This window comes from Neophocaena asiaeorientalis, unplaced genomic scaffold (assembly GCF_003031525.2).
Source record: "Neophocaena asiaeorientalis asiaeorientalis breed wild unplaced genomic scaffold, Neophocaena_asiaeorientalis_V1.1 scaffold79, whole genome shotgun sequence".
In the NCBI taxonomy this organism is placed as follows: domain Eukaryota; kingdom Metazoa; phylum Chordata; class Mammalia; order Artiodactyla; family Phocoenidae; genus Neophocaena; species Neophocaena asiaeorientalis.
The window spans coordinates 2,067,946-2,092,590 of NW_020175402.1; the positions used below are offsets into that span (position 1 = coordinate 2,067,946).

General features: G+C 51.0%; 2 protein-coding genes and 1 long non-coding RNA gene across 5 annotated transcripts in view; 1 reads left to right on the top strand and 2 right to left on the bottom strand.

Annotated features, from left to right (window-relative positions):
- Positions 1-13,880, bottom strand: part of TCEA3 (transcription elongation factor A3) — a 36,619-nt gene extending 22,739 nt beyond the window's left edge. Inside the window, exons 1-5 of the mRNA XM_024766571.1 lie at positions 13,661-13,880; positions 8,638-8,700; positions 7,775-7,880; positions 7,160-7,295; positions 87-149 (exon numbers count right to left, since the gene is read on the bottom strand). Coding sequence (XP_024622339.1) covers positions 87-149; positions 7,160-7,295; positions 7,775-7,880; positions 8,638-8,700; positions 13,661-13,729 — 437 coding nt within the window. The 5' untranslated portion in view covers positions 13,730-13,880. The remainder of the gene's footprint in view (positions 1-86; positions 150-7,159; positions 7,296-7,774; positions 7,881-8,637; positions 8,701-13,660) is intronic.
- On the top strand, positions 12,837-15,157 carry LOC112414242 (uncharacterized). The gene is made up of 3 exons (XR_003006112.1): positions 12,837-12,875; positions 14,379-14,660; positions 14,910-15,157. It is a non-coding gene; the product is annotated as an uncharacterized LOC112414242 (long non-coding RNA).
- A 2,548-nt stretch (positions 15,158-17,705) lies between these two features.
- ASAP3 (ArfGAP with SH3 domain, ankyrin repeat and PH domain 3) overlaps positions 17,706-24,645 on the bottom strand; it is a 46,915-nt gene continuing 39,975 nt past the window's right edge. Inside the window, exons 16-25 of one of the 3 annotated variants that reach the window (XM_024766936.1) lie at positions 24,063-24,157; positions 23,702-23,879; positions 22,679-22,764; positions 22,404-22,519; positions 21,741-21,808; positions 21,539-21,646; positions 21,192-21,387; positions 20,103-20,328; positions 19,436-19,526; positions 18,330-18,501 (exon numbers count right to left, since the gene is read on the bottom strand). In XM_024766936.1, the coding sequence (XP_024622704.1) occupies positions 18,427-18,501; positions 19,436-19,526; positions 20,103-20,328; positions 21,192-21,387; positions 21,539-21,646; positions 21,741-21,808; positions 22,404-22,519; positions 22,679-22,764; positions 23,702-23,879; positions 24,063-24,157 (1,239 nt within the window). In that variant the 3' untranslated portion in view covers positions 18,330-18,426. Of the gene's footprint in view, positions 18,502-19,435; positions 19,527-20,102; positions 20,329-21,191; positions 21,391-21,538; positions 21,647-21,740; positions 21,809-22,403; positions 22,520-22,678; positions 22,765-23,701; positions 23,880-24,062; positions 24,158-24,645 lie in introns of all 3 variants that reach the window. The other 2 variants (XM_024766935.1, XM_024766937.1) reach the window with 2 other exon arrangements.

Here is a 24,645-nt window from a genome sequence, read left to right on the forward strand (position 1 = left end):
TGCCTCGGGCTTCCTCCAGTAAAACAGAGAGAGACAAACATGCTGAACAGGACTGCTGGGGTGGAGAAGTCCATGGTTTCCTTTACCTTTCCATCGATGGCCCTTTTGGAGAGGAGGTGGCCGAAGACTTGGAGTCCACAGAGTCTCTCCTGAAAGAAAAGAAACTGGAGATGAGATACTCTCGTAGGCTAGCATGAGTACTGGTCTAGAGAGCTCAGAGGCTGGAGAGAAGGCATCCTGGAGCCAGGCCTGCTGCGCTGAGGACGACGAAGCCCACCTGGGCCACAGCTGCCTGGGAGTGAGAGCTCCGGGAGGTGCTGGCTGGTCACCCTCCCCTACCCTCCATTAAATGAAGTAATACGAGGGAAGGAAACCAAGATCTGCCAAGCACCTAATACGTGTCAGATATGTTACACGTGTTATGTCATATGTTACTAATTATTAATAACTAATTCTCAGCAGGCCCTTCCTCCTTGCTGACAGGCAGGCCTTGGCTAGCTGGAATCAATGGATTGGAATTCCTGGGATTGTCAATTCTCATGAGGAGCTGGAGAAGAACAGCTTCAGACTCTCCTGTGGGCACCTTAAGAGGAGGAGAGAAGCACGTGGGCCTTGGAGCTAGAAGAGCTGGGTTTAAAACGGCAAGTGAAAAAGTAGGATACAGGACTTTGCTAGTGGTCTAGTGGTTAAGACTCTGTGCTTCCGCGGCAGCGGGGCACGGGTTTGATCCCAGGTTGGGGAAGTTTCGCATGCCACACCAGTGCGGCCAAAAAGATAAAGAAAAAAGCAGGGCACACATTTAGATGCATACTGTGTCTTAAGTCAGGCAAGAAAAGTAATGCTTAGGAGGGGAAAAGATGAAAAGAAAATACATCCAAATGCTAACCATGGTTATATCAGGGTGATGGGATTAGAAGGGAAAAGTTTCCCCCCATTTTCCAAAATACATGTAGCCAGTCTTTATATGGTAGAATGCATTTTCCCCTTTTTTTGGTTTTATCATTTTAATCTGCTTGTAAATTGTAACTCCCCATGTCACTTACCCAGCTCTCCTTTTTACTTATTTTTAAATATTTACTTATTTATTTATTTATGGCTGCATTGGGTCTTTGTTGCTGCACGCGGGCTTTCTCCAGTTGCCGTGAGCGGGGGCTACACTTCATTAGAGTGCGCAGGCTTCTCATTGCGGTGGCTTCTCTTGTTGCAGAGCACGGGCTCTAGGCACGCGAGCATCAGTAGCTGCGGCACGCAGGGCTTAGTAGTTGTGGCTCGCAGGCTCCAGAGTGCAGGCTCAGCAGTTGTGGCACATGGGCTCAGCTGCTCCACGGCATGTGGGATTTTCCCAGACCAGGGCTCGAACCCGTGCCCCCTGCATTGGCAAGCGGATTCCCAACCACTGCACCACCAGGGAAGTCCCCCAGCTCTCCTTTTAATTCCAGCACAAGTATCACCTTCTAACAGACTATTTGTTTACTTATTTTATGCATTGTCCGAGCACCTCTCATGTAAATTTCGAAAGAGCAGAATTTGGTGGGTTTTGTTCACTGCGGTGAACGCTGTCTCTGCTAAGCCCACGTCATTCCTTGGGCACTCCTTCTCCCAAGTCCACTGGGGCCCAAGGGCTTCCTCCTGCAAAATCCCCTGGGCCTCTGCCCCAGGGAGTTCTCCATGCCAGCCAGCGCCAGCAGACCGGTAGGCAGGAAGTGCTGGGGAGTCAGCCCCAGGAGCAGCCCTCAACCAGACACGTGGAAATAGGTGGGCAAATACCCCAGCTTCCTCGGCCCTCCAGAGGGTGAGTTGAGGTGTGTTCTCCACTGCTCTCCAGCGGGATGTAAGCCCTGGTGACCCAGGGCAGTTACCTGCCCACGAACGCACCCTGTGCCAGTTCCCTTCCCTTCCCTGTCTCACTTCCTCACTCCTCTGTCTGCATTTCCTGAAATCACTTCCCAAATAAGCCTCTTGCACTTGAATCCGTGTCTCAGGGTCTGCTTCTGGGAGGCCCAATCTAATATATTCAACTGACTTCTCCCGAGTGAACAGAACAGTGCCTGGCACACAGTAGGTGCTCTATAAATGTTTGTTGCTGAATGCTATGAAGTCGAACAGTAAAGAAATATTTTAAAAAGTGGAAAAAGAAACCTGCCCAGAGGTAACAACTGTTAGGTTTAATGTCCTTCCTCCCAAATCTTTTTCTACACGCATACAAACATATATGACATTTCTCATTCTAAAAAGGGAGGCAACGACGACTTGACTTGTAATCCCAGTCCTGCCCCTGGGCAGGTCATGTTCTCTGAGCATCGGTTCCCTCATCTGTCAAATGGAGAGTAAAGGACCTATGTTTGGGGGCTAGCTGGGAAGAAGAGTTTAGATCATTAACATCCCTACAGCAATTCCCACCACAAAGCTGTCCTCCATACTCCATAATCCTAGGTATCTGATTTCTGGTCTTCCAGATTATGCAAGGTTCCTGCATGGATTTCCAGCTCCCATCTCATCCTCCAGGTGGTCCGGGAGACAGTGGGTGAGGAAGGTTCAGGGGCCAGCTCTAATTATCCTATGGACCAGACTCATCCAGCTCTGGACCTTTGCCCCAGCTTAAACACAGGGAGAGGCAGCAGAAAGGGAGAGGGGCAGAGACCCTCCTTCACATGCCCCTCCAGTCCCGCACGGGGCCCTGGGAGTTCCTCTGCAGGGTTCCTCCCCGAGTGCCCCATGGGGATGGACAGGTGCAGGCAGAGCCGGAAGCTGAAATTCTTGCAGCGGGAGAAAGGAGGGAAGATGTGAGCCTCTCCCCACAACTCCCGAGACTCCCCATTTTCTGGCCCTTCCTCATTGCTTTTCCTTTCAGAACAAACAAGAAATATTCCGCAGTTTTTGCAAATGATTATGAAAACTATTCAGGAACATGAGAAAATGCCTAGAATATACTAGGAAGATAACTGAACAGGGACGTAATAGTTTGTAGACTCTGCCTACAGGAATTGGGAAATTATGTATGTAAGTAGATCAGGACAGGGAGGGAAGAGAAGAAAATGAAAGCTGTTTCATTTGTCAGAAGTGGCAAACTGTGAAGAAATATTTTAAGTTCTTACTTTACATTTTACTAATGTGGTTATACTGTTTATATAATAAATAATGATAATGAATTGTCATTAAGAAAACTAAAAAGAAAGGAAGTTCATCAACTGAGCTGAAATAGGACCCCTGCCCACTAGATTCTCCCAGCAAGGTGGGGGGACCACTGTCTGCTCAGCCATAGTGACAGCTTCATCTCATAGCTCCAGCTGTGAAAAGTGAGCTGGCATTAACAATTCAATGCCCCAGGATGTTGTTATCTGTAAAATGCCGGTTACAACACAGTACATACAGTGAGGTCCCAATTTTATTAAGAAAATACAACTCTATGTTCTTAAAAAAGATGAGAAAGATATACATCAAAATGTTAACAGTGTTATTTCTGTTATTTTCTTCTTGTGTTTGACTTTCTAAACTTTTTATAAAAATGTGACTCACCGTTGAAATAAATAAATATATTATGTGAAAATGCTACAAAATAGAATGTAGAGTTTAATTCCATTTTATGAATACAATAAGTATTTCATGGGTAAATGCATAGGAAAAATTCTAGAAGGATATATATATGTGTATGTATACACACACACACGCACGTACATTTTATATATAGTGAGATAATGACGCTTAGGCCATAATACTGAGTCTCAGAGTCTAAGGGTGTGTGTAAGTGATTAAGTTCAGCCCAGAATTTGGCTTTCTGCTTTCCAACCGTCTCCTTGCCATTACCTATTGTCCTCGTAGGCCTTTAAAAGAAATCCCTTTGCTGATCATTCGGTGGGATTTGGGGACAGAGTAAAAGGAAACACCTGTGTTCAGGCTGCCATCTGTTCCCAGACATCTGCACTCACTATTCCACAGATTAGTCCCGTAGCCCATTTGGTCTCCTCAGCCTCTGTCTTTCAACTACATCTCACAAGATCCTGAGGCTTCATTTGCTAAGGTGCTCAGAACCAAACAGTGGCTCCAGACATGGCCAGACCAGCCAGAGCATGAATTTTCCACAGGGGACTGCAATGGTACAGCCGGGCCTAGCAGTATTCAATAAATGCTCACTCCACGCTGGGCACGGTGGCTCACAGGATCCCTGGCAGCCAATCTTCTAACCCGTTTGGGAAAACCAAACACACCATGTGAAAAGTTAAATGCCAATCAGGATTTCTCCAAGTGGGACATAATTGCAAAATTAGCAAAATGAAAGGAATAGAACATACAAAAGATTACACAATCATTTGACAAGTACTGCATTTTAAAAAGCAGACTATAAAATTGATGATGACTATAGAAAACAAAGAGAAAACAGAAAGAAAAAACATATACCAAAATATTAATAGTGATTGTTTTGGGGTGGTGGGGATGTGAGTGATTTTTTTTCCTACTTTTTATTATTTATTTATTAAAATTTATTTTATTTATTTATTTTTGGCTGCATTGGGTCTTCACTGCTGCATGTGGGCTTTCTCTAGTTGCTGCGAGCAGGGGTTATTCTTTGCTGTGGTGCGTGGGCTTCTCATTGCGGTGGCTTCTCTTGTTGCAGAGCATGGGGTCTAGGCACAGGGGCTTCAGTAGTTGTGGTGCACGGGCTCAGTAGTTGTGGCTCGCAGGCTCTAGAGCGCAGGCTCAGTAGTTGTGGTGCACGGGCTTAGTTGCTCCGCAGCATGTGGGATCTTCCCGGACCAGGGCTCAAACCTGTGTCCCTTGCATTGGCAGGTGGATTCTTAACCACTGCGCCACCAGGAAGGCCCTAAAAGTACTGTTGTTCTGATTTCAAAAGCAATACAGAATCATTGTGAAAAAAACAATACAGATGAAAAAATTTTATTGTAAAAACAGATGAAAAAATTTTATTGTAAAACATAGAATATGAAGCTCTTCTTAATTACAATCACACAGATACAATTTTGTTTTTTTAAAGATGGTTTCATTATTTTTTCTCATTTCAAATTGGTACATATTTATTGGGAAAACATTAGGAATACAGAAATTTGCAAAAAGAAGAAGAGGGACTTCCCTGGTGGTCCAGTGGTAAAGAATCTGCCTTACAATGCAGGGGGCACGGGTTCAATCCCCGGTCAGGGAACTAAGATCCCACATGCCGCGGGGCAACTATGCCCGCGTGCCACAACTACTGAGCTCGCGCACCTCAGCTAGAGCCCGCGTGCCGCAAACTACAGAGCCCACACACCCTGGAGCCTGAGCGCCACAACTAGAGAGAGAAAACCCGCACGTCATAACTAGAGAAAAGCCCGCGCACCGCAACGAAAGATCGTGCATGCCTCAACGAAGATCCCGCGTACCGCAGCTAAGACCCGATGCAGCCAAAAATAAATAATAAATAAATAAAAATAAATCTTAAAAAAATTACATCTTAAAAAAAAAAAAAGATGAAGAAAAAAACCTCTCAATCTTACCACCCAGAAATAATCACTATTACCATCCTGGTATATATCCTTCATGTCTTTTTTCCTATGCATGTACATAAAATTCACTTAATTAATTTTTATAAAAATGGAATCAAACTATATAGTACACTATGTAGTACACAACTTCACTTAATACTTAGTGAATATTTTTCCACGTCATTAAATATTCTTCCATTCTCTCCATGGGGGCCCTATTGGCATTTTGAACATAATAAATGGTTCTTTGGTGTGTAGGACTATTCTGTGCATTGTGGGAGGAGTAGCACGGAGCATCTCCTCTGCCCCACAGTTATTTTTACAACTAAAGATAGGAGTAGTGTGGTAGAGGTATATCTTCCTCCTGGTCAAGAAACACTCCTCTTATAGCATCATTTCCTAAAAACACTTATTTCATAGAATTATAATAAACATTCATTTAAAAAGCGTTCAGAGGAAAAAATGTTTCAGAAATGTCAGCTGAAAAATGTTACACACAGAACATAACATCTGTATGTTTAATCTGATTAATTCCTTAAAATGAATACCTTGTAGTGGATATACTTGGCAAAAAATGTATGTACATTAAAAATGTTGGTATATCACGATACTATCTGTATTATCTAGTACCATCAGGTACCATTCAGTGTTATCTAGTCTCACCCCCTTATCTATTAGATGACCCCCTCCCTAAGGAATTAAGTGATCTTTCTAGTCACACAGGGCATAGGTAGGACTTACTAATCCATCCATGAAGGCTTTTATCTACTGTCATGGATAAGGCATTTGGGTCTATCAGAAAGTCATGTATTTTGGGGGACCCTGGCTGGGGTGGGCAAAGGGGAATGGGCATGGTGTTGAGACCTCAGCAGAGGTCTGGGGGCCTGACAGACAAAGACGGGAATCCCACTCTGTCACATAATGGCTGAGTGATATTGAGAAAGGCCCTGCTCCCCAACCTTCAGCTTCTGCGTCGCAAATTGGCAATTTGAATAAAGAGCCAACAAAACACTTTTCCTTCTCTGTGGACAAGTTCCTAGCCCCATTTACCTGGAACCCTGCCAAAGGTGGAACGTCAGCTGTACTACTAGGCAGCGTTGCTTCTAGTGCAAATGAGCACTGATTGGTAAACTGTGTCTAGACAGGAAGGGCTATGAAAGAACTATAAATGATTAGTGGAAAACCACGGCCTTTGGGCTACCCTGAGCGCAGTGGTCATTGCTCTTGTAACTGGTCATTGCCCTTGCTGGGATCCTGGACACTTCGTCTATGGGACTGTTATAAGATTTAGGACGTGGGGCTTCTAAGTCAGGGGGCTCCTACCCATTGTGGTCTCATTCTCTGCACCTGAGAATGTCACCTGGGTGGGCCAGAGAATAGCTCTGGACGCTGCGTGGTCCCCTGTGAGAACTCTTGGTGATGAGAAACACCTGAGGCTACCCTGCTGGCACAGTGCATCTCCTGTCCCCGAATCCTTCTAGGCAAAGCCTATGTCAGGGATGGCCTGTTTGGGTCTTGTGAGTCTGTCTGGTTGAGCCAAGAAGACCCCCGGAGGGGGCACTGTAGGAGATAATAACAATAACCACCTCCTGGTGTGTGAGGATTAAATGAAGTTATATAAACAGAGGTGTTGCCATAGGACGTGACAAGTGTCAGCTCCCTTCTCTCCATCCCAGAAAAAATACCTGTCTTTGGGCTCTTCCACTCGTTTTTTCCTTGGTGGAGAAAGGCTTGTCTCTGGCTTCCAATCTGAAGAGTCAAGCCCTTTTTCCTTCTTCTTTGCTTTTACTCTTTCCTCTCCTTTTTCTCCTTTAGGGGGTGCTGGGGAGTGTAAAAACAAAATGGTAACATTGTTCCTTAACTCTCTGTCTCAGCCCAACCCAGGACCTGGGGAAGAGGGAGCAAAGGTCAGGGACTGAGATAGCCTCCACCTCCCCAAAAAATACCCGTTTAGAAACAAGCGCATATCCAATATGTACATGTGTGTGCAAACCGAAGCTCACACATGGGGACAGAAAGACCTTTGCACACACCTATGCACATATTCATATCAATGTGTATATACAGATATGTACAAACACACAAGAACACAGATATATATACATAGGAACATGTACAGGAAAACCCACCCATCTACAAATCTCCCACTTGTTTAGACAAGCACTGGCAGTCCCACTAGAGGCCATCTGTCACTTATTAAGTCATTCAACAACCATACACTGAGTGCCTGTTATAAGCCGGGCACCGTCCATCCAAGTGCTGGGAGGAAAACTTGGCCCAAGCGACCCTGCCCCTCTCACCCAGCAGCTGCTTCCAGTTTCTGATGAGGACTTTGGCCAAGGACACCACCTCCTTGTCAGAGCAGTGCTTGCGGACCCCATTCACGGCAACTCCAATCCTGGTGGTCTGCAAAGCGAGAGGGTTAGTGGCCGGTCTGGGAATTAGGACCCACTGGACTGGCTGCCCTAACTGGCAAGACCTGCCCCAGCTCAATCACCCCCTTCCCCTGGCCCAGCTTCTCCCGAGTCCCAGCCTGGACCTGTGGCTGAGGTAATAACCCTGACCTTATAACTGAGGCCCTGACCTGCTGTCCTGAGTGAGGTCAGTGCCCAAGGCCCAGCGCCCTGCAGGGATGGGTAACTGTGGCTCTGGTGAAAAGCTGGAGCAGTGGTGGTGGGTCTGGCTGATGACCAGGACTCCTCTCCATTCTCTGGCCCCTGGTGTCTTTGAGTTCAAATTTCAGCTTAAGACACAGCTCTGGCTACTACAACTTGGGTATTGCTGATTTTTCAGGGCCAAGAGCTTCTGGTAAAGTTTGGGGGCTACGTGGGTAACACATGGAGGATCTAAAAATGGGGGGCTTTTCCCTCTCCCTGAGTCACTGGCCTCTTGGATCCCACAGGCCCAGGGCCTTGGGAATTGGGGTACACAAGGAAAGCAAGTCAGTCTTTCCCCAAGACCCAGAGGCCCCGAGGGCTTAGAAGCTACCCTGCCATCATCTAAAGGCCTGGGTTCCCACCCCCAGAGTACCTCAAGATCCCATCCTGCCGCCTTCCTTTCAGAAATTCCTCCCAGACCCCATCCTTGGAGGGTTCCCCCCCAAGGGTCTTTCCCTGCCCCACTAAGTCACCCTCCACTCCAGGCACTGCCCATCCCCACCCACCTGGAGTAGCTGGATGGACATCTGCCAGCTATTCAGCTTCTTCAGAAGGTCGAGGGCCCCTTCCTGTGGGAGGCCACAAGGTGAGGGCTGAGGCCCGTGGGGTCTGCCCCAGGCCTCTCTCTGACCGTTGTGTGGTCTCAGTGGGAAGGAGGGTGGCAGGAGGTAGGGAGGAGACTCTTCCAGTGACAGGAGACAGGCAGCCAAGTGGTCGAAGAACAGGAGAGAAGGAGAAGCTTCTGCCCCAAACCAGCTCTCTAACTTCACCTCCCACCACCCAGCTGGGTTCAAGCCCCTCTGAGCAAGGGTCCAGCCCTACCCACTCACCCTGACCCCTAGCCATCACTTCTGCTGTTCCTTCCACTGGGCATTCTCTTCCCTTCCCCATCTCTTCCTCTAAAATTAATTGCTTCATGGCCTATTGCTTCTGCTTTTATGTCTGTATATGCCTCCCCTCACTTCCCAACTGGGAACGTCTGTAGGTTGAGGACTGTGGCTTTTTCTGAACAGCTTTATAGAGGTATAACTGACATACAATAAAACGCACATGTTGTAGGCTACAATGGGATGAGTTTTGACATACATATACTCCCCTGAAACCATCACCACAGTCAAGATAAGGACATAGTCAGCATCCCCGACATTTCCCTTGTGCCCCTTTGCCACACATCCCTCGCTGCACCCCCAACCCCTCTAGATGAGCTTGCATTTTGAAGGATTTTATAGAAGGTGACTGTAATGGAATTTCGCATCTGGCTTCTTTCACTCTGTAATCATTTTGAGATTCACGCACATTGTAGCACAGATCCACAGCTCCTTTTTATTTCTGAGTTGTTTGCCATTGCCTGTATATACCACAATTTATCCATTCACCTGTTAATGGGACTGTTAGGTAGTTTCCAGTTTGCAGCAATTACAAATAAAGCTGCTGGGAACGGTCATGTACAAGTGTTTGTGTGGACATGTGCTTTCTTTTCTCTCCGGTGAAGAGGACTGTTTAATCTCTGAGACCTCCGGGTTCAGCATGCTGAACTCATCACTCAGGAAGCATCTCCCTGAGTGAATGAATAAAGCAGAAAGCAGAAGGCAGGGGGGGAGAATGGGAGGGGAAGAAAGGAGACTCGGATGTGCAAAGCTGTTGGCTGCCAGGCCCTGAACAACCCCTGACCCATTTCAGCCTTCTCTTTCTTTCCACCCACTTCCTAGAAGCCAGCCCCGGTCTCTGGTGCTGAGATGGGTTCCCTGGGGAGCAGCAGCTGACTGTGTTCTGTGTGCCCGAGCCCTGGTCCCACTGTGCACTGCCAGCCACCAAGCCCTTCCCTATTAGTCTTCCTGGGCCACATCCCAAGAGCTGCCCCCTGTCAGTCCTCAGCCTCCCTTAGAACTTGGGTTCATAGTCTGTTTTCCAAGGTGTGACCTGCGGATGTGTGCGCACGTGAACTTGTGGGCATATAAGCCTGCATGTATCACTAGTTAAAGGCTTATTAACTGCTGGACACGGTTCTAAGTATTTTACATGCATTCTCTTCTAACTCTCTCAATGATCCCATGAGGTAGGTCCTATTACTATTCCCATTTTTACAGAATCATTATCCCATTTTCAGAGAAGAGAAATAGGAACTGAGCTGGGATTCAAACTCAGGCCCTTTGGGTTCGACCCAATATACAACCATGTAGGTAGGTATGGACATAGGTCTGGCTAGACGTGTGCAATCATGAAATATCAACACGGGTAAGTGCAGTGGTATGTGGGTCAATGTTTAACAACAAGTTCTCAAAGGAAAAAAATTGATTTGTAGTGTTTGCCCATTTCTGTGGTGTCAATACTCCTCCCATGGCCAATGTCAAGATACCAACATGCTGTGACTGACCTGAAGGAGGTATTGGGAAGAGATATGTGATGTGAAACCATATTGATATAACAGAAGTAAATAACCTCCAGACCATAGATGACAGTAAAATGCAATAAAATAATAAAGAAGTGATGATTTTGGAGTATTTATGACCTTTGTGTTTTTTTGTTTTTTTTTTTTTGCGGTACGCGGACCTCTCACCGCTGTGGCCTCTCCCGTTGTGGAGCACAGGCTCCGGACGCACAGGCTCAGCGTCCATGGCTCACGGGGCCCAGCCGCTCCGTGGCATGTGGGATCTTCCCGGACCGGGGCACAAACCCGCATCCCCTGCATCGGCAGGCAGACTCTCAACCACTGCGCCACCAGGGAAGCCCTATGACCTTTGTTTTTAATATAATTTATTTAATTGTAAACGTATAATTTAATGTTAAAAATAATGGCTGTATTTAACAACTGGCTTGCAAAATTCCTGAAAGTTCAACAGTGTTAAGCCAGTTCCAGCTCACCACTGGGCGTGTGCCTCTGCATATCACACTGTATAACTGGGTCATGTTGGAGAACAGCCGTGAGCCTGGGTTGTAGCTGGACTCACAAAGCCTCGTGCAAATGTTGCCAGCTGTGTCTCTCTGCATGCACGAATGGGATGTTCAGCCAGCAGTATCTCTGGTCCAGGTGGGGAGCTGCTGTGTGTACGCTGCTCGAAGCATAACGTGTTTGTCTTTGAGGGATGATGGCCGTGTCATAACGTGTCTGAACACGTAAGTGTGGCTGTCTGCTGAGTTTGTAGATCTGCATGTCGGGGTGTAGCTTACTGTGTGCGTGCACACGTGTCGGCATGTGTGTAGCTGTTTTTGTGTATCCTTCTGCAAATATAATGGTCAGTGTGTCAGTCATGCCAGGGTCAGTAACCACGTCTTTTATGTAGTTATGTGTGATATATGTTCATATATTGTGTGTGGCTGCATGTATGTAGTTATGTTTGTTGTGTGTGATCATGAGGATGTTTGGCTGTAAGTCTGAAGCTGTTACAGTTGCTGCGCGCTCCCAGCATCTGACAAAAGCTCTAAGTTGCTGGGACTTCAGTAATTGGCAGTAAACCCCGGGCCTGAGCTGCAACGTGGAAGATCCGTCTTATTACAGGAAGTGTGTCCTCCTCTCCCTAACCACCACTGGGCGGGCCCACTTTCGCTCCCAGAGCAGGCCCCACCTTTCTAGGTCACATGCCCAGAGCTCTGTGCCCACCCAGATGCTGCCAAGAACCCAGGCGCAGACGTGGCTGCAGACTGGCTCTGTGCTACAGGGACCCTGAGGCCAGACTTGCATCTTTCCTGGAGAAAGCTCTGGGTACTTCCACAGGAGTCCTCGCCAAGGGACACCATTTCCTCTTCCCATTTCACAGAAGAGGAAATCGAGGCCAGAGAGGGAAAGTAGAGTGGTGGGTCTAGGTCCATAAAAGGAGTGAGGGGAGGCCAGGGCAGGTCCCTTCCTCCTCAGCCAAGCTGCCTTTCTCAGGTCTCCTAAGCTGCCCCCACACCCCTCACGCAGAGGTCCAGAATCTCCTGGCCCAAACCTGGGGTCAGCAAGGGGCAGGGCTGGGATAACCCATCTACTTGAGTTGGAATTTGGTTCAGGAGCCCCGGGTTGGGCTCTGCCGCCCCCAGTTGAGCCTGATGACTTGAGGCTCAGTTTCACTGACTTTGGAGCATCCTGGAATGGGGGCTCCCAACACTCTGCAGGTTTGTGTGTTTCCTCTGGAGGAAACAGGTTTGTGTGTTTGTGTGTTTCCTCTGTTTCCTCTGGAGGAGTCACTCTCCAAGCCTTCCCAAGCACCAGTCCAGGTCTTCCTAAGGGTTTCACATCTCTTCCACCCTCACCACCACCAGCAGAGACAAAAATCCAGTGACATTCCTTCCCAGGAGGTAGGTAATCTCATCTTCTTACAGATGAAGAAACTGAGGCTCTGGTCTTCATATGGACACCAACTCATTACTGCTCATGTCTACTGGAGAGCTCCCTGACACTCCATGGATCCAGTGACCTCTCCCTCTTCCCTGCTCTAAAACCACCCTTAGGGTCCATCCCTCTCTCAAGCTCCTAGGATTACAGAATGTGCTGGAAACGCAGGTCCTGCTCCAGCATATGCCTACAGATGGTGGGAGGAGGAGGGCTCTGGGACAGGGCAAAGTGAGGGACCTGCCTGCTGGCCTACCCTCCTCTCTCTTCCCTCTCCTGGTGAGCTCCAGCCCTCTCCGTCCCAAGGCCAAGTTTGCTTGTCTAGGCAACAGGGCGGCAGCCAACTTGAGGCAAAGATCGCAGGGAGGATCAAACATTAACTTCAAGTCGGCCGGCGCTGAGGGCTCCTGGCACTGAGCGCTCAGGGATCCGCAGGTAAGGCCTCCATCTCTGATTCCCCGCAACCTCCGGGCCCCTCTCTCCCCCCCCAACCCCCGGCCTCCTCCGCCCCGCAGCCCAGGCCTGCAGCCGGTCCCCCTTCCCCCGCCCCGCGGGCCCCATGGGCGCAGCGGCTGCCCGACACCTGTTCGGCCCCCGCCCGCCTGGGCCCCAACCCTCGGCCAAGGAAAGGGAGAGTTGCAAACAGAGCAGCTCCTGGAGCCTCAAGCTGTGGGGTTCCGGGATCCGAGGCCCTTCGCTTTTCTCCGCCAGATCCACTCCCGGGGTGCGGCGTAGACGCGGCTCAGCACCCCTCATCAGTTCAAGTTTCTTTGCCCCTTCTCGGGTCACCCAGGATTTTGTTTTCCCCAGTCTCCGGCTCCCCCGTCCCGCAGTCACCGCCGCTCCCTGGGCTTTGCACACGCCGAGTCCCGGGGCTTCGAAAGTCCTTTTCCAGCTGCCGGTCTCTTCACTCTCTTTCCCGGGCCCTGCACAAGCTACCCAGGGGCCCCAACCCTTCAGGTCCAGGCGTACGTGCACAAGCCCAGTCTTTGGGGCCGGCACGGTCCACCCCGGAGCCCCGGGCCATGCACACGCCCACCCCGAAGTGCCAGCAGTCCCCAAGGGGCGCTGAGCCCTGCCCCGGCCGTGCCTCCCTCCGGTCCCCGAGTCCCGCACGCGCCTCCCGGGCGTCCAGCCAGCACGGGCCCCCGGGACTCCCGGGCTCGCACGCGCCGCGCCTCCCGGGGGCTGGGGCTGTGGCCCGAACTCTGCAGCCTCACCGTGTTCTTCCTGGCCACCATCTTCTCCAGCTTCTTGGCGATCCTCAGCAGCTCCTCTTCCTGGCCCATGTTGGCCCGCGACGCCCGGCGGGACGAGGGGCGCAGGGGCGGCAGCCGGGTTTCGGGTGCAGGAGGCGCAAAGGCTGAGGGCGCGCAAGCCGCGCGGGCCCCAGACGCACCCGACACACACGCCCGGCGGGGGCGGGGCTCTCCCCCCACACCCCCTCGGCCGCCTGCCTCCCGGCAGTGGGGGAGGGGTGGCGTGCACTAAATATAGACTTCAAGGTCTCGCCGGGGCAAAGATTGCCCGCGCCCGCCAGTCGGGCTACCCGAGAGAGGGACGAGGCTGCGAGAGCGGGCCCTCCACCTCGGGCCGGTCCTGGGGCGCCGGGAGCTGAAGGGAGATTTGGGAAGGAGGGCTCTCTGGCGAATGGGGAGGCCGTCGTCCCTGGCCACAAGAAGCTGTTGCGGCGAGGAGGGCACCCGAGGGTGCCCCGGGAGCTTCCAGAATAGTTCTGGGCTCCCGTGTCTCTGCACCGTTGCAGCTCAAAGCCGGCCGACCTAGTTCGTGCCTATGCCCGAGTGCAGGCAGTTTGGTATGCTTGAATCACATTATTTTGCATGCTCATTAAATCCAATTGTGTCCTACCCTGTGCTCACTATTCGTGCACACGCGTGTATCCAGGCCCACTGTTGCCCTCAGTTTTGTTTTTTACAGTGAGGTTTTGCATTTCTAACAAGCTCTCCGAGTGCTGCTGGTCCCACGGACTACACTTGCAGTAGTGAGGGCTTGGGAAGTTCTTAAGCGCACCAAACTTTGAGAAATCCGTGTCCAGGTGCATGTGCCCCTTATTTAGTCGGGGTCAGGACACTGCCTCCCCAGTGGGATTGGATCTGGAAGGGAGGAAACAGAATCATGCCTCCACAGCTGTGCGCACATCTGTGTTCCTGTGGAAGGACCTTCCAAGTGTCCCCAGCAGACCCAGATCCCTTCCTAAACGTGAGTTTAATTGATAGAAAATGAACTGTGTGTGTGTGTGGAGTGTGTGTGTGGGTGCTTATGGGCCTGGAAGGGAGGCATGAAAACTGGTCCGCAGTGTGTGGGGATGGGAAGTCGTGGCTTGGAGTGTTCAGTGAAATCTCCAGACTTTCCTGAGAGAAACTTAGAAAACCTCATCCTGCATCACAGGGTGGACTCACCTGTCTTCTGATGACAAATTGAAATTAACACAGAGTGTTCACAATTCAGGCATACAAAAATGGAGTCCGATTCAAAAAAAAAAAATGGAGTCCGGTAGCAGTTGAGGATCTGGTTTCAGACACATCTCCGCATCACTGAAAGCCTGAACTTTCTTTGAGCTGTACCAGATCCATGGACATCACCAGAGTACTCAGAACAACACTTGCCAGCTGCAAACCTTATGGTCTCAAGGTCTCCCGTTGTAATTATGCAACTATTTCGGACCCCAACCAATCATTATTAAATAAGCACCTTTACTTCTGGCCAGCTCCAATTGTAATTCTTGACAAACAACTCCTGTAACTAACTGTAACCTTGCGGTTTCTGTCTTTATAAGCCTCCCCATTTTGTAGTCCTGCAGAACACAATTGAAGAGCTTCTTTATATATACATACATATATATATTTAGTTATTTTTTAAATTTATTTGTTTTTGGCCCCCTTGGGTCTTTGTTGCTGCGGGAGGGCTTTCTCTAGACCCTGCGCGCGGAGGCTACTCTTCCTTGCGGTGGCTTCTCCTGTTGCGGAGCGCAGATTCTTAACCTCTGCACCACCAGGGAGGCCCTGAAGTGCTTCTTGAATCTGTGTCTCCAGGAGTGCAGTGCTAGCAAACCCCAAATAAGCACCTTGTTTTTCAATCAGGTCTCCATTTCTAAAATTTTGGTTAAATCTTCTAACTGTGCTGGGACCAAGGTAGGAAGGGGTGGGTTTCTCATTCATTCAACAGATACGTATTGAATGTCCAAGCAATGAATAAGACAGACCCAGTCCCAGCAAGCTTGAGACTCAGTCTATGGGTAAGAAAAACCTTAAACAAATACGTACACCATCAATTCTGTGTTATCACAACTGGGGTGAGGGTCAGGAAGAAGTAGAGGATAACTTGCAGACATCTGAGGGGACTTGCACCATTTGGGGTGTCATGTTCTCTGAAGAAATGAAGTTTAAACTTTGGGTGAAGTGCTGAGTGGGAGTTGGGGGGAGGAGGAGGAGAGTGCTAAAGTAAGAGAAGAAGAAACATTTATACATATATTTATTGAGCACCTACTAGGTGCCAGAACCTTTAGCCCTGAGCATCCTGAGAGGTACAAATCAGTCCTCCTGGAGTTCCGAATGTGCAAACTTGGGGAAGGGAGGGTGCTTCACGTGTCGGGGGTTGAAGGAAAAACTAGTGTGGCAACAGCACAGCGATGAGAGGGGTGTTCGGAGGGGAGGGGCAGAGAGTCAGAGGTGGGTGGGGCCTGACCATGAAAAGCACTGTAGGCCGCTTTTAGGAGGTTAGACTAAAACTTCTTGGCCAGCCCCCAAGCAAGCCCCTCTGGGTTGAAGAGACAGCTGTCTGCAATTACTTAGGATTGCCTTTTAGAAAAAGCAGATTTGAGTTTCCTCAAACTTCCACCCAGCTCCCACTGTGAGTTGAGTGACATCAAAAGAAGCCGACTTCAGGGCTTGAAGGACCCTAAGAAAACATCAAGTCCAACCCTTTCTTTGTACAGATTGGAAGACTGAGGCCCAGTGAGGCCCAGGATTGCCCTGCTCAACCGTATCAGACACGTCAGTACCCTCTACATCCCCTCTGCCTACCCATCCACCTTGGAGGTCACCAGCAGGCAATTCCTGGACACACCTCTGACAGCTTCCTGCATCTCTCTGACTGAGGGCTTCAGGGCAGCCTGGAAGTAGAGAATTAGGAATTGACACCCCCAGAAAGGACCCTTGAACCAGCGAGAGACCAGAGTTGGTAGTAAATACACCAGTTTCTTCACTCCTGATGGGATAACTTGATGGCACATTCCTTTTTTTTCCACATCCCTACTACCCATTGTGTTTCCTGGGATCACCTCACAAATAAGCAGGGACTGTGGCAGAGTTAAACTGCAGGTCTCCAGACTCCTAGTCCAGTGCTCTTTCCTCACACCAGGGTTTCTCAACCTCGGCACTATTACCATTTTGGACTGGATAATTCCTTGTGCGCAGGGGCTGGCCTGTGTATTGAAGAATGTTTAGCAGCATCCCTGAACTCTAGCCACTAGATGCTAGCAGCACCCTCCAGTTGGGAACAATAAAAAATGTGTCTTCCTTGTCAAATGTCCCCTGGGGGAAAATCACCCCTGGTTGCAAACCACTGCTGTACACCAGGCTGTCCCTCTTAGCAGGTCTAGAGAAAGAATTCCAAGCCCTAAGAATCCCTCCCCTTCCCGACGGCTCTTCAGAGAACATAAATGAAACCACTGAAATTTACTCTGAAAAATCTTTTATTAGAGATGAGTGAAATAACAAGACACCGGGGGCTCTGAAGACAACCTCGCTCCTGTGGGATCACAGACCTGTCAGGTCTCCAGGGTAAACAGCGCAGCCTCCCGGACCAGGCTGCTGCATTGGCCATTGGCATCCTCTGGCCTCCCCTGTTTGTCCTGGTCCATCCCTGCCAGGGCCCAGCGCCCAGGGCCTATAAAGCTGACCTGTTAGAGACTGATGGTGGCTTAGGTGTATCTGTTTTCCAATATGGACCTGAAAGCGACGGTGGAATTTCTGGCGCTGGGAAGTAGAACCTTTAAGTCTCCACCCTCCATTTCTATCACTCTCCTTTCTCCTTTCTTGGCCCTTTCCTGCCCCGAGACTGGAAGATTCCTGAGTTGACTGACAGAAAGGGGAGAGAAGTGAGGGTAATCATTCCAGACTGTTCCTTTCATTCTTGCTAAATCAAGGAGAGTAAGCAAATGGGGGTGAACCCTCCTCTACTTCCTGGCTGGGAATCTATTATAACAGAGGTCCCCGGCAAGGCTGTGCTGTCCCTCAAAAGGAGTGATATTCAGAATATTTATTTAACAGCCAGTACAGCATGGGCACTAAGAAACCAGAATGGATACAGGCTGTAGACAACTGCAGTGCTATTCAGGTGTAAGCCAGCTGATTGTCAGTCTGCCCCTAGGCCCAGGACCATCCTCTGGAATCTAGCCCTGTCCATTTCCAAGCCTAATTCGTGGGACCGGCTGCCCAGAAAGGGACCACATCTTTAGGACCTTTGTCTTATTCCTGTGACATCTGCAGTGCCTAGCACAGGAATGGACAGAGCCAGAACTCAGTCAAAGAATACTAGGCTAGTGAATGGCTGAGAAGACAGTCCCTAGTCTGGCAGAATCCCTGGCCTGCAGAATAATGAAGGCAGGTTAGAGCCCCCCAGACTGATGGAAGAAACACAGTCCTGGTCTGATGAGGGACTGGAGGTTCTGCAGTTGGAGCTGGGTCAGGAGCACTTGGGTCCAGCCATAGGGCTCCCTGGTCCCTGGCAGGTATGAGATGGAGACAAACTGCCATCAGCCCTAACATGGAGGGGCCCAGTGTCCTTGGCAGGGGCGTGGGCCCATGTCAGGGAGGAAGGCCAGCCACAGAGGCACAAGGGACAGAGACAGCAAGACCCCAGGGCATAAACACCTCAGCTCCCCAGTCTTGTGGGCTCAAGTCCTAGCTCTGAATGCTGGCATCCAGCATGGGGATGGTTCAGGCGTGCAAGGGCTAGTAAGGAGCTAGTCTTGCAAAAGCTGCACAGAACTTGCTGGGAGAACCCCAGTCCTTGAACCGTCTCCTTCAGTGAAGCCGACCTGGGAAGAGAAGGATGAAAATTGACATTTCTTAAGCACCTGTTATATACCAGCTGTTTATCTCACTCAGTTTCAAAAGGTCCTATTGTAGGAACATGAAATTATCCCTATTTTACAGATGAAGCTGAAGCTTGAAGAAGTGAAGCCACTTTTCCAAGACCTCCACGCTTCAAAGCCCAGGCTCTTATTATCACACACGTCTCAACAACAGGCATCAACTAAATGTTGGGTGATGGACACCTGGTTGTAGACACACATTTGTGTCTGGTACCTGACACTGACAGACTGAGGATGATTCCCTAGAGAGACCCAGCTCCTTCCATCCCCTACTCTCTCAACACAGACAACCAAGGCCAACCCTGACAAATCCCCAGGGGAACCAGGAACTGAGATGGCTTCCTTCTCGGCACAACTGCCTCTGTCCTATGCCCACTCCCAGGCTCATCTAAATATGTATGATTGTGCGAGACTGTGATTCAGCAGGGAGAAGCTGGATTAAGGATGACAGCTCTTGCCTTGTCCCTGTCACATCCCTCTATGCCTGGAAGTTTCAGTGGATTCCAGGAGACTCCTGTATAAGAGGAGAGCTGTGCAAACCAATGGCTGGTACACGACCACCCTAACCCTTCCTCGTCTGCAGGGAGTGCTTCCTTCTCTGAGCGACCAGCCTGGCTGACACAGTTTTGCTCACCCTCCTTTGGGGAACAGTCAGAGCTTGGGCCTTGTCACCTCTGCCACCTCTCAAGGCCTGGGCTCTCCCCAGCTGCACCCATCCTGGACTGGGGAAGGAGGAGCAACAGGACAGGGACTGGGCAAATGATGGCTGCCCCCAGTCCTGGACAGAGGTCTGCCGCCCTAATACACTTACTCTTGACCAGCTCTGCCTCCCACGTACCCTTTCACCGCCCTTCAAACCACAGTCCCGGAGTCTTACCGGCATGTTCCTTCTGGGTAGAGGCTGCCGGGCTGAAGGACAGTCCTCCAGGCTCCGGCCCCCCCGCCGATAGGAGCGAGTGCTCTCAGAGCTGGAAGACAGGGAAAAGCCAAGGTGACCCCTGCACCCAGAGAGCCCCTTAGAGTAGGGGGAAGGGTTCAGGAATAGAGCAAGGCTGGGGGCTTGGACTGGGTGGGTAGAGAGTCCACGAGGCCCCCAGGCTGGGTGCATCACAGGCCCCAGAGGCCCAGAACTGACCTCCACACTGAAAATTTCACCATATCTATTCCCCAAACTCCAAACTGAAAGGGTTTGCAAGGAAGAGAGGACTGGATCCTGGGCTGGAGGTGGGGACAGAGTGAAAACCCCACTGTGAACCTCTAGAACAAGCCACAGTTGGCACTAGGCCTTCGCTCTTCCAGCTTCAGCAGCCTGAGCCCCAGACTCCTCCCCAGCTCTCCAGGCCAGAGGCAGGAGCAGGTGTGTGAATGGGGAAGGGGTCCAATCACCTTCCACTTATGGTCTAGCATTTCTGCATTGTTCATGGGCCTCAGCGCTGGAAGGTATCCCAGGCTACAGGCAGGCACCGTTTAGAGGTGGCGAAGTAAATGGATGCTCAGAGAGGTCAGGAGACTTGCTGAGACTGCACAGGTGGGCTTTCACCAACCTGAACCTAACAGGGGGATACATCTCTGAAGGGGTGGTTCCAGATGTCAGGCTGGGTCGGGAGGGGCCCGGGGGCTCCCAGAGGCCCTCTTCAGAGCTGGGTAGGGTTTGGTTGGGACCCCCAGGTTCCACGGGGCTTGTGAGACTGCAGGAGGAGGAGGCTGGACTGCTCAGGTTCTCAGGGACCCCAGCAGACTCCGAGCTCAGGCTGGGAACTTCGGAACGATCTGAAATCAGAAGTGATAAAGCCTGTCTTTATCACTTACTCTGTGCTCAACTTCAAAGCAGCTTTTGGCCTCTGGGATCTATCATGGTTTTCTCCCAATTCCCCAGCTCTCATCTACCTGTCCAGCACTCTCCTTCAACTCTTCACCATCATGCTTCAGTCTCATGGTTCATCATGTTCATTCCTGATGGCCAGGGCCACACTGACTAGCACTGTTCACTTCTGCTCCCACCCTCTCCTCAATCTGGACTCTCCTGCTTGTCCCTCAGGCTCAGCTCTGATGCTGCCTCCACCAGGAAGCCTTCCTAACCCCCCTACCAATCCCAGCAGGAGACTCTCCCTCCCTCTCCCGAGTTCCCAGAACAAGCCTGTTCATTCATTCAACAAATAGTTCTTGACAACAGCCAAGCACTGTGCTAGGTGCTGGAGAAATAGTAGTCAACAAAACTTGCTTCTGTCCTTTGGGAATTTATCTTCTATGTCGCACTGTGCCTTATATTATAATGAATTACATTCCAGTTTTTATCTCTCCCACTAGACTGTGCCTCAGTAGCCCCCAAGGGACTCAAGGCAGTGCACGCTTACAAAATGCTTCTCTCTCTTTTTATTTCAGTGAAGCATTGAGGAATTTGGAATAAGACGGACCTGGGTTGGAAGCCCACATCAGGGACTTAGCTATGGGATCTTGGACATGTTACTTAACATCTCTCTTCCTTTACCTGTAAGGGGGAGATGATAACCCCTACCTGACGGGTGACAGTGAGGACAGTATGGACTAACACAGCACTCTGAGCTCAGTGCTCCAGCACATAGCAGGCCCTCAACGAATGGCATGAGAGCATTTTTCTGGGCAGCCAACCATACCTCCACTGGCATGTCCCGCACGCCCTTGGGCCATGGTCCGAGAAGGGTTTTTGACCGGCAAAGGTGGGGGGCAATCCTCACTCTGGATCTTAGGGGCAGCTGGTCCCAGGCTGGCGATGGTCTCGTAGGTCTTGTTGCTGATGTCCAGCCTCCCACTGGCCCAGCGGACCTGGGCTGGGGGCTTCAGCGGGCAGCGCTGCTGGGGCAGAAGTGTGGGAGGGAGGATGCCCTTGGTTCCTCCAGCTCAGCCCCGCCCCTCCCCACATCAGGTCCCATGTGGACCTGGAAGACCATCAGGTCTTCCCTTCGGCTGTCTGGAGGCCTGAGAGGCGAGGGCTGGGACGCACCTTCTCTTCCTCATCCTCCTCACTGTCAGAGCCAGGCTCTGTGGAGATCCCCCAGGGGTAGTCCAGGTGCAGGGGGAAGGTGAGGGTCCCGGCATGGGCCTGCTCCAGCTGCCAAAAACAAAGCCTTGGCAGTTCAGAAGGTCAGGGGCTCAGCAGAGAGACAGAAAGGGTCAGGGGCTCCCTCTCCTTCCCTAGACCTCACCAGCTCCTCACACTCTTTGTGCTGCTTCTTCCTGGCTATGTCCAGAGCTGTCTCTCCTGCCTCGTTCACTGTGAGGGATAAAGTCAGGGGTCGTGGTCAGGGTCAAAGAGGCATTATAACTTAGAGGTTAGGATGAGCCTTTGGGATCAAGATCGTCTGGGTTTGAATCCTGGCTCTGCTACTTCCTGGCTGTGTGACTTTGGACAAGTGACTTAACCTCTCTGGGCCTTAATTTTCTCATCTATAAAATGAGTATGATACTTGGAACTACTGACGAGGTTGTTATGAGGATTAAATGAGTTAATATACATAGAGCACTTGGCACATTACCAGGTACACATTAAACAGTAAATCATAGGATTACAAGCACTATTATTCAGATTCAGTTAATGTTTATTTGTCTAGGTACTTTAAGAAACGTTGTTTTATTTTATCCTTTCAGCAGGTCTGCTAGGTCAGTGGTATTATTCCCATTTTACAGATGAAGAAGCTTAGGTTCGAGAGATGAATGGACAAACCCCAAAGTCACAAAGGTGGTCAGAAGCAAGCCAGGATTAGAACCCAAGTCTGTGTGCAAAGTCCATGCTTGTTACCAGTGCAGGAAGTCCCCCAGGAGGGGTAGTCAGGAATGGGAGTCTGATGGAGGAGTTGTCGGAGCCCCACCTGTGCCAAGTGAGGCTCTCCCTTTCAGCAGCAGCTTGAGGCAGTCGGGTTGGTTGTAGAGAGCAGCGCAGTGCAGGGCACTGTTCCCGTCAGCAGCCTTGGCATCCAGGTGACCACTGTGGCGGGGTGTGGGGGGATGGGTCAGGGAGGAAGGAAGGGAACAGACAGGTGAAGGGGTCAAAGTCAGGGGGAAAAGAGAGAGAGGAAAGGAGGGAGGAGAAGGGGAGAAGAGGAAGGCAAGGGGAGCATGAGGAGGTGGGCAGGGAGGTTCTCACCCGTTTTGGATGATGAAATCCACCAGGGGCAGGGAGGCCTGGTTGGTGACTCTGACAGCCAAGTGCAGGGCGAGCTCTCCAGGTGCCTGAATACATGTCCACACCTCTGAGTTTACCCCAGTTCACCTGCCCCCCAATATTACCCTCTTAAACTCTTGCTGCCCCCTGACACCTCCAGATATGAAGCTGCCAGAACCCCTGAGAGAGGAAACTGAATGCGGAAACCTCATGTTTGGGAGGAGGATGAAAGGCCATTCCTTCACTGCTTCCTTCAGTGGTTCTACCTCCTCCTCCCCAGTAGAAGGTGTTTCCCAAACTTGGTTCTTGGCCTTGGACTCTTCTCTCTGCTCCTCTCTCACTGCCCCCAGAGACGTCGAATAACCTCAAGCTTTCAGTTAACACTCACGTGTAGGCTGCTCCAAATTCTTACCCCGTCTAAGTGCTACACCCACCCTGCCCACTGGATAGCCCACGAGATATCAGGCAGACAGCTCAAAGACATGGCATCCAATTTTTGATGTCCAATCAGTGTCAATTTATTCCTTCAAATGTCTCTGATATCCTTTCCCCCTTGGCTCACGTGATGTTTGTTACTAGAATCACCAGTGCAATAGCCTTCCTTGCTCTGACCTGACCCACCCCTCCCCATTTCTAAGGCTATACAAGGGAAAAAAAGATTCTAACGTTTATCGCACATATATTATGCACCAGGCCCTTTCATACGGGACTTAATTCTCACTTCAACCCCATGGGTGCTATCATTAACCCGTTTTACAGATGAGAAAATGAGACTCAGAGTTCAGTAAACTGCTCAGGATCACACAGGTAGGAAAAGACAGAGCCAGGATTTTGGCTCGGGACTGCCTGACTTAAGTTGTGCTCTCTCCCATTTACCCCTCTGATGGGTGGGGTTTGAGCAGACGTCAGAGGTGGGGCAGGGGGGAGTAACAGCCAGCCCTGGAGGAGGACTGGGGCATGCTAAGTGTGGCTGGGTTATAAGTGGCCCTTGGAGAGGGTTCTCACCTGCCCCTCAGGCCCCGGCAGTGGCTGTCCAAAGTCCTGCCCATTAGCGAAGGCCTCCAGTACTGACAGGAGGTCCCGGTTGCAAATGGCCGTCCAGAGTCTCTGAGGCTCGGGGGTGGACCGCCGGGCAAACCTGTGTTCCACATACTTGGCCACGATATAGTCCCGGCGGGTGCTCCTGTCAAAAATAACCGCGGGATGTCAGAGCAAGGCCCGTTTCTACTCAGCTGACCCTTGAAACCACCCCACATGTCCTGGACTCTTCCAGATCCGAGGCTCCCCTCTCCCCAGACTTCTCCCTGGGAGCCGGGAAAGCAGAATCCCCCGGCCAGAATCTGCCCCCAGCTGAGAATCGCCTTACATGTCACTCTCAGTTGAGGGTTTAGGGCCGCCGTGCGAGGGCAGCTGGGCCTCCATGACCTCATTGAAGCGAGTGTTTCCGATGTTCAAGGCCAGCTGGGTTCGCGGGAAAGTAGTGGGGGTAAGACGCGGTGGTTAGGACAGCGCCCCCTGGAGGATTGAGCTTCCAGAGGTCCCGCCCCTCAGCCTCCCTCCTGGTCCAGGCTCGGCTCCGCCCCGCCCATCCTCTTTTTGGCTCGTCTGGGTCCTGCCGCAACTTGGCCCTGCCTCACCTTGGCCCCGCCCCACCCGACCCCACAGGCCCCAGCTGAGTCCTTCGGGCCCAAGCCCCGCCCCCTCATCAGACCACGCCCCTGATCGCCCTCCGGCCCCGACCCGCCCTCACCAACAGCTCGGAGGGGCCCAGCAGGTCCAAGGTGAGGGACTGCATGCGTGAGAAGCGCACGCCCAGCTCGCGGTGGACGCCGGAGCACTGGATGCAGGTGAGCACGCCCAGGTTGGTGCTGAGCCAAGTGGGGTCTGCAAAGTAGCGCAGCTCGTGCCTGGAGACGCGGGCCCCGCCCCTCCGTTTCCACCTCCCTCCT